This window comes from Oryx dammah, unplaced genomic scaffold (genome assembly GCF_014754425.2).
Source record: "Oryx dammah isolate SB20612 unplaced genomic scaffold, SCBI_Odam_1.1 HiC_scaffold_16, whole genome shotgun sequence".
In the NCBI taxonomy this organism is placed as follows: Eukaryota; Metazoa; Chordata; class Mammalia; order Artiodactyla; family Bovidae; genus Oryx; species Oryx dammah.
Window position 1 is genome coordinate 46,033,162 of NW_024070200.1, and position 16,592 is coordinate 46,049,753.

The window sequence follows — 16,592 nt, forward strand, 5'->3', positions numbered from 1 at the left end:
GCCAGGTGCTGTGGTGGTCCTGGTCAACCCTCATTCCCATTCTCCAATGGAACCTACCTAAGCAGTCAAGCCCTACCTTTCCGGGGCCCCTCCATTTCCACCGAGACCCTCCAGTTCTGATTCTGGAGACACCAGTAGCTTATAGATCAAGACTCAGTCCTATGGCCCCTTCCACATTCCAAATCCAGGCCTCACCTCCTGAAAAGTGAAAGTGTTAATTTCTCAGTCCTGTCGGACTCTTTGTGACCCCATGGACTGTAGCCCACAAGGCTCCTCTGTCCATGGGAGTCTCCAGGCAAGAATACTGGAGTAGGTTGCCATTCCCTTCTCCAGGGGATCTTCCTGACCCGGGGATCGAAGCCAGGTCTCTGCATTGTAGGCAGATTCTTCACCGTCTGAGCCACCAGGGAAGCCCAGGCAAAAGACTAACCCCCCACCCTCACCCCACTCACTGAGCCTGATGCCCCCACTCAACTTGAACCCACCCCCTCCCCCCAGCCCAGTCACTACTTTCTCTCTAGATCCAGGCTGCCTTCCCTAGGGGGACCTTGGATCTTGAGGGAGGAGCTGGAGGCCTCACAGGATCCCAAAGTCCTGGCAGTTACACCATACCCTAACCCAACCTCCTCCCTTCCCCTTCTTTCCTGGGTTTCCGTGGATGTGGACTTGACCGTGGACTAGCTGTGACCTCAGGCACACCTGGTGGGCAAGGGGCTTCAGAAATGATCATTAAACTATTTTCCGAAGCCAAATTCGAGGTTCACCATTCCCTCTATTCAGTCCCCATCTCTCTGCATCTGCATCCTCGGCGCTCTTGGACCAACCTTCCTTAAATTCCATCATCTCTAGGAAGCTGTCGTGAACAACTTTCTTTTACCCGCCCCTCACCCAAGACCCAGCCTTTCTTTCCACAGGGTGGGTGAGAATCCGCGTAGTATCTGGCATGAGTGAAGCTCCTAGAGGCCGTCCCACCGAGACCGGGTGGTCAGGGATGAGTAATGGCGTTCTGCATCTCCAGACGGCTGTCCCAACATCAGTCCAGCAAATCCACCCTACCCCCGCACCCCACCTCCCCACCCCCAAACCTGGAGGTGCATGATCACTTTCAAGGGCTGGCACCTTCCGTACTGGGGGTTGGAGGGATTTCCGAGGCACTGGGGCGGGGCCAGGCTTTGCGGCACCGCCCCTCCTGCTCCCTCCGCGGACACGCCCTCCGCTTCGAGGGAGCAGGTGCCTTTAAGAACTACAACGCGCTCTGCCCTGATTGATAAATCCGCGCGCTGCTGCCTCCGCCGCCGCAGATTGCGGCCTCTGCGGAGCCTGGGCAGCGCCGCCAACCTCGCCTGCGCCGGCCTTCGCGCTCTTCCTCGGTCCCTGCCGCATCCCGGCGGCCCTGCGTCCTCCCCAGCGAAGCCCTCTGCCCTGCCGCCCAATGTCGGCCGCCCCGGCCTACAACGAAGACAAAGGCGGCTCTGCCGGCCCCGGCGAGCCCGAGTATGGCCACGACCCGGCGAGCGGCGGCATTTTCTCCTCCGACTACAAGCGGTGAGGGAGCCGGGCGAGAGGGGGGCTGGGCAGGGCCCGGCCTGGCCTGGGAACACGCGCTGCGGTACCATGGACAGCGCCCAGGCCCGTCCGCGGCGGCCCAGGTGGCGCGGACTGGAATCCTGCACGGCCCCCTCCGGCCGTGGACACAGACCCTCCCGACCCCTGTCCCCCCTTCGCCCCCCGCCCGCGAGGGGCCGGCCTGGGAACCGTGAGGGTGGGGGCGGAGGCTGGTGGGGGGTGGGCCGGCCAGCTCTGTTTCTGAAAGACCAATCCTCCCTCAAGTGTTTCTCCTGTTGGTGGACTTGGATTACAGGGTCTCTGCCTTTTTTCGCTTATGACTGCAAAAGAACGCGGGGGAGGGATCAGATCTGCGAGCTTGAGCCTGGAGGCCTGTCCAGGAAGGCCGTCCTAGAATAGAGACTCAGAACCTCCCAGGCCTGGCTGCTCCTACAAATCCATTTCCCCTTATTCTGGTCCTCCTGTCCTCATCCCCATCTCTGGGGAGCGTCTGGAGCTCCCACTCCTGCTCCCCACGTTGCCCCTATAATTCAACCCTACCTTAACTTCCTCCCCTTCCCTTCCACCTTTGGCTCATTTCATCCTTCATTGGTTTATTCGTAAATTCTGAAACAAGCATTCTTAAGGGCCTGCTGTGTCAAGTCTCGTTTTAGTCAGTGTGGATGCCACTTGGATGCCGCCGTGAACATGAGACAGTCTCCTCCTCAAGCCCCTCTAGAGGAGGGCACAGGGAAGAGCCTGTGAGTGACAGTGCAGTGTGGTGGGGCTCTCAGAGGGATGAGAAGAGCTGGTCCCTGGGCCTGGAGAGAAGGGAATGGGGGAGAGCCAAGGATGTTTCAGGCAGAACAAAGAGCTTTAGGCAAGGTGTGGAAGTGAAGGAGAGCCAGATCACAGGTTTTGTATGTGTTAATACGGTGTGGCCAGAATCTCTGTCCAAGCCACTGGAATGGCCAGAACTGAAGGTAGAGAGATGCCAAGGTGGAGGGAGAGGGGTGCAGGGCCACTGAAGGTTTCTAAGCAGGCAGTAGCAGATTTGCATTTTAGAAGGGTCCCAGGCTGGATTGTGGAGAAGAGATCGGATGTGTGCTGGATTCAGAAGACAGGTGAAGGGGTGTTGAAGTTGGATGGGGGGGCATGATGGTGGACTAGGCTATGGGTGATGTCCAGGACTTGGGGGGGCTCTTGAGATGGTAGAAGCCACAGACTTGACGATTACCTGGGGGGAAGGTAGTAGGAAGGGGCTGGGAGAAGATGAGGATAATCTCAGGTTACCAATTCTTGTATGAGATAGAAGGTGATGCCAGACAGGGTAATTGGAAATAAAGATATTACAAGCAAATTTGTGGAAAATAATGTTGAGCCTGGCTTTTAAGATGCTGAGATTGTAAACTCTGAGTAGAGTCTAGTAGGTAGCTGGATGTTAGGATTTGGATTCCAAGAGATTATTAGTACACACACACACACACACACACACACACACGTGCGTGTCCATCCATCAAAGCCACCGAAGGAAGTGAAGATAGCCAGATAATCTAAGTAGCATTTATAAAATGAATTCAGACAAGGCACAGGTAAGAACCCTGAAGACACAGAATAAGAGTGACCAGAGAGCAGGGGGGAAGTGTTTCAAAATAAGTGAGAATAAGTAAGCCAGAGGCAGGAGGAATAAAATGTTGTTTCAAGAAGGAAGCCATCAGCAGTGGCACCACCCTCTGAGGTCAGTTCAAACAAGGAAAGAAATCGTGCCCACTGGTTTGACAAAGAGCAGGTCTACCCCTTCCTGCTCCACTCCCCACCTCTGGCCCTGAGGGACTAGTTCTGGCAAAGTCAAAAGAGGAGGGGCTAGGTTCATTTTCTCCAGCATTCTTTGATGAACAATTTTAAACATACAGAAAATTTGAGTGAATACAGTGTATACCCTCCACCTAGATTCAATTCCATCGTTGTTGCCATTCTGTGGTATTTGCTTTATCTAACCATCTATCTATAAGTATTTTTGGCTGACCCATTTAAGTTGTAGACATCATGGCCACTGAGCCCTAAATTCTAATCAGCATCTGAAGCCAGATCAAAAGTGAATAGGAGAGTGAAGAGGAGGTAAATAAATAAAACACAGTGAATGAGAATTTTGCTTTCGAGAAGTGTGACTATAGGGACTTCCCTAGTGGTCCAATGATTAAGAATCCGCCTTGCAATGCAGGGGATGCAGGTTCGATCCCTGGTCTGGGAACTAAGATTCCACTTACTGCAAGGCAACTAAGCCCAGGAACTAGAGAGCCTGTGCACGGCAATTAAGATCAGCCAAATGAATGAACAATATATATATTTTTTTTATAAAGGGGAAAGGGAAAGAGTTGCCAGAGGAGAATGTCAGTTCAAGAATGTCTGTTTATTTTTGTTGTTATTTTTATTTGTCTATTATTAGTCTGGGAGAGCCCAGAGCAAGTTTAACTGCCTTTGGGAAGGAGCCAGTAGTGTGGGAGAGGTTGGAAGGAATGAAGGAGGCATCGATCCCTGACTGATGGGAGGGGAGGCTTCCAGAGCTGGGTGGGAGAACTGGCCTGGCCTCAAGGAGGACCAGCTCTGCCCAGAGGGAAGAGGAGGGGAAAGAGTAGATGGAGACGTTTGAGAGCTGTGAGGATTTTGATCTAAAGCCTTTATTTTCTGTGAGAGGCAAGTAGTGAAGCTGCTAGGGCAAGGATGGTGGGAATCTGAGGAGCATCCAAATACAGCAAATAAAGCCAGCCACTCCTGGTGAGGTAGGGGTCTTGGGGACAAGAGGGCCAAGGATGTAAGTGAAGAGCAGTTGAAGGTGTGCACATGAGGGGCCTCAGCTAGGCATGGAGGAAGTAGAGATAAGAGAAGGCTGATAGGAAGGAAAAAATCAAGGACCTGGCCATGGAAAGACAGGTGAGGATCAAGATGGTGGGGGTCAGAGTGGGAAGGGGTGAACACGATTGTTGAGGAGGAGGAGTTTTGAGGGGGCAGAGGTTCAGCTGTGGCCTGAGGAGGAAGTGAGAGATGCCTCACCTGTGTCTGGATCCGCTCCCCTGCCTGCTGGTCCTCTGCCTGCAGACCAGGACTTGGCTCTGTCCCCAGTCCCTGCCCTCCTCCACCACGTGAGTCCTTGTCTCTGAGCAGCAAAGAGGAAACCAGAGCCTCCGTCCCGCCAGTGTCCAGTTTCCGAGTTTCGGGGCGGGCCCTCTGGTGACAGGGACAGGCACCCCCAGCTCCCCAGTCAGCTCAGTCTCATTTTGAAGCAGGATCTGGTGCCCTGATGCAGCGATTCCTGCAGCTCCCGGGGGCAGCAGTGAGGCCAGGGGGCAGAGAGGCCGATCAGGAGGCTGCCAGCCCTGTGCTGGCCCCTGAAGGCGGGGCCCCACCCTGGTACCAGGCCCTGCAGCCGGAGGAGCTTCGGTGGCTGCAAGCCCCAGAAGAAGACACGACCCCAGAAGAGTCCCTGGAAGGACCTTGCCCAGAACCTAGCCAGGGCCAGAGCCAGAGCCAGCCATTACGGTATGGAGGAGCCCTCAGGGATGGGAAGCTGCCTCTTCCAGCAGGAACCATTTAAGTCCCACCTCTTTAGCAGGAGGACTGGACTGGCATTTAGTGTCCAGGACGGGGGCAGGCATGGGGGATGTTATGGGGGACTGAGAGTTTAAGTTGGGGGAAATGAGCTTAACTCCTAACTCCCTGGTAGCTCTGAAGGGAGGAGGACAGTAAAATATTTGAGGATGGAGTAAAACATCTGACCTTTTCCTCTCCCCAGGTCCTGGCTAGGTGAGGGTTCCTGATGAGGTTTGGAGACAGGATAAGATCAGGATAGTTTGACCACCCTCTCCCATCTAGTGAAGGCAATGGCACCCCACTCCAGTGCTCTTGCCTGGAAAATCCCATGGATGGAGGAGCCTAGTAGGCTGCAGTCCATGGGGTCGCTGAGTCGGACACGACTGAGCGACTTCACTTTCACTTCTCACTTTCATGCCTTGGAGAAGGAAATGGCAACCCACTCCAATGTTCTTGCCTGGAGAATCCCAGGGATGGGGGAGCTTATGGGGTCGCACAGAGTCGGACACGACTGAAGTGACTTAGCAGCAGGAGCAGCAGCAGCTCCCATCTAGTGGGTTGGAACTTGGGTGGTGAGGGGAAGGAGGAAGGTGTATATCACATGAAGTGAGTGTATCTGGCCTCAAACGCCAGGTTTTACCTTCCTCCCAGCCCACCTGCTGGCTCCAGTCACCCACAGAGTCCCTCAGGTCAGGCCAGGGCTCCAGTCACAGTGAGAGCCCTGTAGAGGGATCTGACTCCAGGAGATGAATGTTTCATGGCCTTGGAGTGTTGCTGTGTATCTCTCCCTTCCTCTCCATCTTGGGAACATCGGCTGGTGGGAGTGAAAGTAAGGGACCCAAGGTGGTCAGACCTCAGGTGGGGGCTGCTGTCTGCTAGTGGGCACAGTCTTGCCTGTGCTATGTCCCCCAGCCCCTCTCTTCCCTTGATTCCCCTCTCCTAGGGTCCTGGACCCTCCCAGGAACCTGGAAGGTGGGTACCAGGCTGGGAGTGCAGGATCGGTGTGAGTACCCAGCACCACTCTGGGTGTGGGCACTTGACATGGGCTTGTGGCATCTGTAGGGGAGGTGAGGACGCTTGGGTGTGAGGAAACCTGCTGCAGAGAATTCTTGAAGTTAAAGGGCCCCGGAGTCAGCTCCAACTGGTGCCCATCTGACCCCTAAGGAGGTCAGAGGATCTGTGAGGCTGGATATATTTGATCTTAGAAGCCTAAATTTATCATCAGAAATCACACATAGGAGTCCACAGGCCATTTTGGTGACTGGGATTAGAGTGACACAGTTTTGTCAAAAAGCTGTATGTGTGCGCAGTGTGGGTGGTGTGTGTCTGTGGAGGGCCATGTGTGGGTGTGCATGTCTAGATGAGGGTGTGGGGTGGTACAGAGGGCTTGTGGTGGGTGTCTGTAGGTGTTTGCAGGTGAGGTGTGTGGGTCCACAGGTGTGTGGCTTTATGTGCTGAGTGTTTTTGTGGGAAGTGTATGTGTGGTATACGTGTCTTTGTATGTTTCTGTGGGGATTACGGGTGTGTCTGCAGGGGGTTTGTTGAGTGTGTGTGGGTTTATGTAAGAACTATATATATCTGAGGGATGTAAGTGTGTCTTTGGGGGTATGAGTATGTCTCTGGAGTGTAGGTGTGTCTGTGGGGACAGATGTGAGAGTATATTGGTGATACCAGTGTTTGATGGGGTGTTGGGGTGATGGGGATCTGTGGGGGTGAGTTGACTGTGTGGAGGTGTGTACAAAGGATCCTGGGTGCGTGATGTGCGTTTGTGTATTGGGGAAGGTGGTGCCCAGTTCTGTCATTCTCCCCATGCCCTCCGTGCTGCCCAGGCCCAGCTGAATGGTCTGTACCTCTGTCTACACCCATCTGTCCTGAGTTAAACATGCCTAGGAGTTGACCACCTGGTTTGTGTTTGGGAGAGGGATGAGGTGGTTATCTTTTGACCCTCACTTGGCCATAGGCAGTAGAAAATGTCCTCTGGTTCGGTTCGTTCTGTTTTTTTTTTAACTGAAGTATAGTTGATTTACAATGTTGTGTTAGTTTCTGCTGTATAGCAAAATGATTTAGGGATACATATACACACAAACACACATACATATATTTTATTATATTTTTTTGCATTTTCTTTTCCATTATGGTTGATTATAGGATATTGAATCTAGTTCCCTGTGCTATACAGTAGGACCTTGTTGTTTATCTGTTTATATATAGTAGTTTCTATATGCTAATCCCAAACTCCTAATTTATCCTTCCTCCACTCCCTTTCCCCGTTGGTAACCGTAAACTTGTTCTCTGTGTCTGTGAGTCTGTTTCTGTTTCATAGATAAGTTCATTTGTGTCATATTTTAAATTCCACATATAAATGATATCACATGGTATTTCTCTGACTTACTTCACTTAGTATGATAACCTCTAGGTTCATCCATGTTACTGCAAATGGCATTATTTCATTCTTTTTTTTTTTATGGTTGAGTGGTATGGAGGGGTTCTAGATCAATATGCGTGGGGCTGGACATCTTCAACCCTCATCTGACAGCTAGCAAGTCCTCTGTGTTCTGGAAGTCATCATCTTTCTACTTTGCTTCCCATCAAAAATGTCTTCACAAGAAACACTTGTAAAATCCTGGAACATCAGTTTCTTAGCACGCCTCCTGTCTCTTCTGATTTTATCTGTTAAGCACTCGCACATTGCTGCAAAGCGCAGCCCTGTGACTAGGTGTCTGTCACGTCAGGCTCTTTCCTTCCTCTCAGCATTTATCACTTACTCATGTCTCAGCATCAGCACTAGTCACACTTGCCTCTTGGTGACCGTTAGCATGCTCTTCCCTCTCCTAGAATGGCTACATCTATTTTCTGGTTTTCTGTTGCTTCTAGGTGTTTCACTTCCATGACTAACTTTGCACACACTGCTTTTTAATTCCTGCCGTTGGTAATACCTCTCCTGGCAGGGTCAAAGCTGTGAGTTATCTGAGTATCATCTGGGAGGTCAGAGAATATACAGGTCTCCATTCACAGCTGCTCATCGCATTTTGGAGCTGCCTGGACAGTATGCGCGCATCTGTGGTCCCGCAGCTCTGTTAGCTGTGCAGACACACGTTTTCCATGAGGTGGTTTCGCGTTTCTCTGCTGACTTCTTTGGCCCTCAGCCGCTGGGCCTCTGAGTATGCTTGGGCAGGTTGTTCACTCCTCAAGGGCACATGGTCAAGGAGTGCCAGACCATGCTCCGCTCACCGACTGGGGAGCAGCAGCTCAGGGCTGTGTCCACCTGGAGGGGCAGGGGGATGGCAGGTGGGCAGCCCTGACAGTGAATCCTGAATATAGACCCTAAGCTTATATCAGTACTTTATTTTTAATGTTAAACTTGTATTCACCATATCCCAAATATTTTCCTTTCTGTTGCTATTGTGGGCTGAATTGTGTTCTCATATGTTGCATCCCTAATCCCCAGTACCTCAGAATGTGACTATGTTTGGGGACAGTCTTTTAAGAGGTGATTAAGTGAAAAGGAGGTCATTAAGGCGGGTCCTAATCCAATACGATTCACTTGTTATGAGAAGAGGAAAACGCAAAGGGAAGACCATGTAAAGATAAGGGAAGACAGTCATCTGCAAGTCAAGAAGACAGGCCTCATATGAAACCAGCCCTGCTGACACCTTGATCTCAGACTTCTAGCCTCCGGAATTGCAAGAAAATACGCTGAGGTGGTTAAGTGACCCAGTCACCCTGTGGTATTGTTACAGCAGCCCTAGTGAACAAATGCAGTTTTGTCTTGGTTTTTTTCTTAAATTTAGTTTATACCCAAGAGTTGAAAAAAAAAAAAACTAGCATCTTATTACTAATAATTTTATGACCTTGAAAATTAAAATTTCCCCCTCTTCCATACATTAAAATAATTTTTAAAAATGATTCATCTACTTTCGTCTGTGGTGGGGTCTTTGTTGCAGCACGCAGGCTTTCTCTGGTTGCGCGAGTGGGGGGCTATTTTTGCACACGATAGGCTGCTCATTGTGGCGTCACTTGTGGAGCGCAGGCTCTAGACTCACAGGCTTCTGTAGTTGCAGCTCATGGGCTCTAGAGTGTGGGCTCAGTAGTTCTGGCACATGAGCTTAGCTGCTCTGAGGCATGTGGGATCTTTCTAGACCAGGGATCGAACCCATGTCCTTTGCACTGCAAACTGGATTCTTAACCACTGGATCACCAGGGAAACCCAACATAATTTAACTATTAAACAAATGTGGGATTTATTTTGGTGTGAAGTACATGTGCAAGTTAAATTCTTTGCTACATAGCAGTTGTCCCAACAGCATTTGTTTAAGGGGAGGCAAAAGTTTCTTTCTTGGATTGGTGTTAATTGTTCCTAATGTATCAACTTAGATACATTTGTGAAATTTTTAATCTGGCACCACACAGCTTTTATCATGGTCATTTGTTTTGTGTTTTGAATTCTGGTTAGGTGAATTGTCTGTCATTGTTCTATTCTCATTTCCATCCCCTTTTGCCCCTAGATTCTCTGGAGTTCTTCTTACCTATTGATTTTTGTTTCTGGATGAATTTTGCAGTCACTTCAGAAAGTCTGACAAAAGGTCTCCCTTGAAATTTCAATAGCCATTGCATGACATTTAGATACTGGCTTGGAGACTAACATTATTCCCCTCCACCAAATGCAAGGGGTTATTTATTTACATCGTCATTTACCCGGGACTTCCCTGGCAGTCCAGTAGTTAAGACTAAGCCTGCCAATGCAGGGAGTATGGGTTTGATCCCTGATTAGGGAGCTAAGATTTTACTTGCCTCTCAGCCAAAAACCAAACCTTAAGAGAGAAGCGGTATTGCAGGTGTTCCTTGGCTTGCAGGTGAGTCACTCCGGTTCTCTGTATTCACAGTATTCTCCCTGCATCTCTCTCTTTACAGGGCCATCTTCTTAAAGCACACCAGATGTATTAAGTTAGAGACCCACCCTATTACTGCATCGTAATTACAGCTGAAACAATTCTGTTTCCAAATAAGATTACATTCTGGGCACATTCTTTTTTGAGTGGATCACAGCTCAGCCCCATAACATTGACTGACCCACATGCTTCTCCCCACCCTAAGTCCCCTGATCTGTATTTTACCACTTTCCCTTGTGGTCGAGTCCTGCCTTCCCTGCCCAGGTCCCTTCTTTCTGTCTGAATCCTACTGATTGATAGCCCTGTCCCCACCGTTGTGCCCTCAGCTGACCTTTTGTGTCCCCACCAGGCACGATGACTTGAAGGCGATGCTGGACACCAACAAGGATTCGCTCAAGCTGGAGGCCATGAAGAGAATTGTGGCGGTGAGGGGGGGGTCAGAGGGGATCCCTTGGGGGAGGAGCTTGAGGATCCAAGAGCCCTCCTTGGCTGCTTGTGGACCTTCCCCCAGTGAGTGCTGGCATCTCCCTTCTTGTTCTCCCCCTACCCTGACCCCACCACCTAGATGATTGCCCGGGGAAAGAACGCCTCAGACCTGTTCCCCGCCGTGGTGAAGAACGTGGCCTGTAAGAACATAGAGGTGAGTGCTACCAGGGAGGAGTCTCCCTCGTCCACCTCCAGGAGTAAACTGGAGCTAGTTGGGGATGAGAAAGGGGACAGCCCAGTCCCTGGAGGTCCAATCCGCTCAGAATGTACCTGGTCCAGGAAAAGACCCCTCCCAGACGTCCCTGAACCAGATGTGGATCAGCACGATGGGGCCAGGGTACCCTGGATACTTTCCCTGTGGATCGCAGCCACCCGGGGTGAGGACATCTCTCAGGGCAGGGGCCCCAGTCCCTGCTGAGAAACCCCCTCTTCCCCAGGTGAAGAAGCTTGTCTATGTGTACCTGGTGCGCTACGCTGAGGAGCAGCAAGACCTAGCCCTGCTATCTATCTCCACCTTCCAGCGTGGCCTGAAGGTTAGAGGTCTCCATTTGCCTCCCTGGGGTCTGGGCCTTGATGGGGCTGTATTGGAGGTGTGGACTTAAAAGTTGAGAATTAGGTTTCATTAGGTGGGAGTTTTTAGGACTTCAAGCCTAGGAGGCAGCATCTAAGTTACCCTGAGTCAGGTTATATAGAAGTTTTGCAACAAAGGGCAGGTGGTCTAGCATCAAAAGACGGTTGTTAATGAAAGGAAACCAGATAACCTGGGTTAAGGAGTTTGGTGCTTTTCTGTGTATGGGAAGATGCGAGAGTCTGGGCTCACTGAAATCATTCCTTTGATATGCACCCCAGCTATCTGGGGCCAGTATCCTGTGTTTTCATATCCTGAGTTTCTCCAGGGCTCACCATGGGAAGTGGCTGCAGTCTGATGGCTGCTAGATGGCAGGTGTTCTTTCTTCCTGAGTTCGCTCAGGGGTCACCAGCTCACTGTCCATGGTGGCTGCAATTGCTGATGACTGTGACATCCTTTGTTTATCAATAGGGCAGGAAATAAATTCCATTTGTCAGAGGAGTGGGCCCAGGGAGAGGTCTGAGTGCAGGGGTTGGGGGGTGGGTGTCAGGCTCTGGAGGCCCTTTCCTACCTGCCTAAAGTCAGGAGAGTCAAAGGAGCCTGTGCTAATGGCTGCCTCAACTATGAATCACTTGAGCCCCTGACACTGGCCTTCACCCTACTGATGTAAAGGGATTGAGGCCCACAGCCAGGCAGAAGTCAGCCTTCTTAAGACAGAGTAATGTGTGGTGAACCCGCTGACCTGGATTCCTCACCTCTGGGTCTCAGAGCCTTGGCACTGGCTGGCTCACCTGGTTTGAATATCTGCTAAGAACAATGGCTTTGGAACCTTTTCACCTGAAACTGGGTGAGGAGGACAAAAGAGTTTATTGGAAACAAATGAGCTCCATGGAGAGGAAAACCAGAAAGCTCACCAACCTGGAGAGCGGCCTCAGATGTGGAGACTGGGTTTGACAGTCTGCAGAGAGAACATAAAGACAAGACCATTCCATTTTCAATAAGGTTAGTACAGCCAATGATTCCTTGAAAGTGGGAACAAGTTGATTATTCTGTTTAGCACCAGAAGAAATAATTGACTTGTCTTAGATGCCCCAGCATATGTAAAATATCCACCTTTAAAGACATGGATCGGGACTTCCCTGGTGGTCCAGTGGTTAAGACTCTGCCTTCCCAATGCAGGGGACATGGGTTCGATCCCTGTACTAAAAACTAAGATCCTGCATGCCCTATGGCATGGCCTCAAAATTTAAAGAAAAAAAAAAAAAAATATATATATATATTTTTAAGACCTGGATCACTTTTGGGCAATAAAATGCTCATTGAGGAGGCTGACCCCTCACAAAAACACACACATATTTAAATGAATATTCTCATCTTTTGTATGTTAAATGCATGCATGATAATCTCCACTGGGTGCTTTTGTGTTTAGGATAAGATATCTCCAGGGTAAAGAAGTCAGCATCACTGTCTCTATTCTTTGTCCAATCAGACTCTCCAGCTCTGATTACAGCCATTAACTCCTCTAGTCTTTCCACATGTTTAGTTCCAATTCCTGTGAGAGGGATATTGAAAGGTCTGGCTCATCTTTTCCTGTTCAGCTGATTCTGTAGGTTAGCTGAGCAGACTGAGAGTTGACTGCCCAAACTGGGGGTTCACCCCTGGTTCATTCTGCTCTGGCCAGCAGGAGGTGATGGCAAAGTCTGCTCCTCTGAGGTGGGGCAGAAGGCCTGGGCATTTGCATCTACCATTCTTTCATTCAGCAAATACTTGGGTATCTCTGTTGCAGGAAGGGGGACCCCTTCCAGGGCCTGAAACTGGGCTTTTGTCTAACACTCGGAAATGAATTGTCCGAGGAGACACGTGCTGACAAAGCAAGAGATTTTATTGGGAAAGGGCACCTGGTGGAGAGCAATACTTTCCAGGTTGTCTTTAGCCAATCATTCTGACTCAAGAGTCCTTCCTGGTGGTGCACGCCTTGTTCAGCCAAGATGGATGCCAGAGAGGAGGATTCTGGGAGGTGGTCGGACAAGTGGTGTCCCCTTTGGACCTTTCCCGAACTCTTCTGGCTGGTGGAGGCTTATTAGTTCCCTGTTCCTTACCTGGACTGCCTGTCGTAAAACAACTCATGCAGATGGTTACTATGGTGCCTGGCCAGGGTGGGCGGTTTCAATCAGCGTGCTTCCCCTAACATCTCTATGCCTCACACTGTGTTAGGGGTTTTTGTTGTTCGTTTGTTTTAAATTTTTTGGCCACACCGCAAGGCATGGGGGATCTTAGTTCCCCCATCAAGGATAGAACTCTTGCCCCCTGCAGTGGAAACGAGGAGTCTTGACCACTGGACCACCAGGGAAGTCCTTGTGCTAGGTTATTTTTTAACAAGTCAAAACCATACGCTCTCTCTCTCAGATTGGTTTAATGGGGATTAAAATCGTTTTATAGGAACCATTCTGAAAAATTTGCACAAATTTTTACATTGACCTGAAGTTTCCACATTCTACCCTTTTTAGAAAACCAGAGCTCATTTAGTTCAATGCAATGCAGTGATTTCTCTAGAACAATAGTCAGAAAACGTCTTCCGTATCCAGCCAGGTGATAGTAGTTTAGGCTGTGCAGACCATCTAGTCTCAACCGTCAACGACTCAACTTTGCCCTTGTATTTTAATAGTATGAAAGCAGCGATGAATGAGTGTGCATGACTGGGTTTGATTTCATATTTTAAAAAATATTTGACTGTATCAGGTCTTAGTGGCAGCATATGGGATCTAGTTCCCTGACCAGAGATTGAACCCAGGCCCCCTGCATTGGGAGCTCAGAGTCTTAGCCACTGGACCACCAGGGAAGTCCCTGAATACATTTTTATTTATTAAAAAAGGCAGAAGACACATTTGGCTTGTGGACTGTAGTATGCCAACCTTTGCTCTAGAACATCTCTGACAGGTCATCTCCATCTTAAGACAACTACCACTGTTTTTCATTTTTGTTTTTATTGAAGTATAGACAATTCACAATGTTAAATTAGTTTCAGGTGTATAATACACTGATTCAACATTTTTGTGGCTAATACTCCATTTAAATGTATTTCAAAATATTAGCCATATCTACTGTGCTGTACAATATATTCTTTTAGCTTTTTATTTTATACATAGTATTAATACTTTGTACCTTTTAATTCCCTACCCCATCTTGCTTCTCCTCACCACCACCACCCCCACTCATAACAGCTAGTTTGTTCTCTATGAGCCATTTCTGTTCTATCATACTCATTCATTTGTTTAATGAAAACATACCCAGAATATATACCCAAGAGTGATATTGCGGGATCATATGAAAGTTCTGTTTTAGCTTTTTGAGGGACCTCCACATTGTTCTCCACAGTGGCTGTGCTAAGTTACATTCCCACCAAGAGTGTACAAGGGTTCCCTTTTTGCCACATCCTCACCAACACTTTGGAGAAGGCAATGGCACCCCATTCCAGTACTCTTGCCTGGAAAATCTCATGGACGGAGGAGCCTGGTGGGCTGCAGTCCATGGGGTCGCCAAGAGTCAGACACAACTGAGCAACTTCACTTTCAATTTTCACTTTCATGCTTTGGAGAAGGAAATGGCAACCCACGCCAGTGTTCTTGCCTGGAGAATCCCAGGGACGGGGGAGCCTGGTGGGCTGCCATCTAAGGGGTCGCACAGAGTCGAACACGACTGAAGCGACTTAGCAGCAGTAGCAGCAGCAGCATCAATGCTTGTTATTTGTTATCTTTCTAAAGACAGCCATTCTGACAGATGTGAAGTGATTATAACTTTTAAAAACCATTATACTGTGTTGAAATGTCTATCACCTTAATTTTTAAAAATTTATATCAGATCCACCAAAGGCATAAAGAATATTACTCATATGTGTGCATTTATTCTCTTACTACTTATTTATGTATTCCTAAATAATGTAAAATATTGTTTTATAAACAGCATCTTATATGTGTTCCTCTAAAATTCACTTTCTTTTTGTTATTATTACTTTTTAGGGGGTTTTTCGGCATAATAGTACCAACCTTTTCTGTCAGCCCAGACTGAGACTGTTTGCTTTGCAGCCGGCTAATGTTGTTGACTCAGTTCTGACAAACCTCCAGTTGGCGAGCAGATAATCCAGGTGTCCCCATATCCTGTCTTTATGCAGTTGGTTCCTTGAATCCCCTGTGAGGCCCTTCTGTATTTCATTGTTTAGTTTTAGCACAAGATCTAAGCCAGCGTGGATCTGAATCTTGGTTTTGTCCTCCTGGTTTTATGTCTTCTTCTAAGATGTTGGGAGGTATTGAGGGGAGGAAGAGAAGGGGACGACAGAGGATGAGATGGCAGGATAGCATCACCGACTCAATGGACATGAGTTTGAGTAGACTCCGGGAGTTGGTGATAGACAGGGAGGCCTGGCATGCTGCAATTCATGGGGTTGCAAAGAGTCGGACACGACTGAGCGACTGAGCTGGAGCTGGAACTAGAAGATGTTGATAAGCTATTCCAACCAGGGCAAGAGACTTAAATCCCATGTATCATGTTTCCAGGTTGACACTGATATGCTAGTAAATCTTCCACAAGTATTGCATTTTACCAAACTGTGGATCCACCTAACTGCAGTCAGCTGGCATTTCCCCATCTTGTTAGCAAGGATCTCAACAGCAAAAAAAAATTAACACCTTCTATGTACAAAGGGCTGTGGTTATCTAGAGATAAAATAGACGTGAATTCTGCTGTTAAAATGCTTACGTAGTAAATGAAACAAAAGGCCTATATCAAAAATGGCAGTCTAGGAAATGCTATGAGAGACCCCCACGGTGCTTTGCTGATATCAAGATATATAGTGCTAATATATGCCAGCCTAATTACCCTGGGTGTTCTTTGGAAAGAATAATGCTAAAACTGAAACTCCAGTACTTTGGCCACCTCATGCGAAGAGTTGACTCATTGGAAAAGACTCTGATGCTGGGAGGGATTGGGGGCAGGAGGAAAAGGAGACGACAGAGGATGAGATGGCTGGATGGCATCACCGACTCGATGGACATGAGTTTGAGTGAACTCCGGGAGATGGTGATGGACAGGGAGGTCTGGCGTGCTGCAGTTCGTGGGGTTGCAAAGAGTTGGACACGACTGAGCAACTGAACTGAACTGAATTACCCTACTAAAAAGGAAAGGGGTTTTCTGGGGGGTAACTTCTTGTTGAATCCATAATCATTTCCAAATGTTAAAAAAAAAAGGAAAATAGGTTTTAGCAGTGGATGTGATATGACTTGACTCTAAGAAAATATAGACTCCTGCTTTGAAGAACTTCCCTGGGGGTTCAGTGTTTAAGACTCTGGACTCTCAATGCAGGGGGTCTGAGTTCCGTCCCAAATGAGGGAGATCCCGCATGCAGCAGCTAAGATCCAGTGCAACCAAATAAAAAATAAAGTAAAATTATGACTTCATAAGATATTTTAAAAATAAAGTGCTTTGAAACCACCTTTTCAAAAACCAGTTCTGGAATTTTAGCA

The 16,592-nt window shown here is 48.7% G+C and overlaps 1 protein-coding gene across 3 annotated transcripts in view; it reads left to right on the forward strand.

Moving 5' to 3' along the window:
* Positions 1-1,226: 1,226 nt before the first annotated feature.
* AP3B2 (adaptor related protein complex 3 subunit beta 2) overlaps positions 1,227-16,592 on the forward strand; it is a 38,718-nt gene continuing 23,352 nt past the window's right edge. The window contains exons 1-4 of one of the 3 annotated variants that reach the window (XM_040257488.1): positions 1,227-1,545; positions 10,372-10,447; positions 10,588-10,662; positions 10,946-11,041. In XM_040257488.1, coding sequence (XP_040113422.1) covers positions 1,433-1,545; positions 10,372-10,447; positions 10,588-10,662; positions 10,946-11,041 — 360 coding nt within the window. In that variant the 5' untranslated portion in view covers positions 1,227-1,432. Of the gene's footprint in view, positions 1,546-4,749; positions 5,083-10,371; positions 10,448-10,587; positions 10,663-10,945; positions 11,042-11,997; positions 12,079-16,592 lie in introns of those variants that run through there. The other 2 variants (XM_040257487.1, XM_040257490.1) reach the window with 2 other exon arrangements.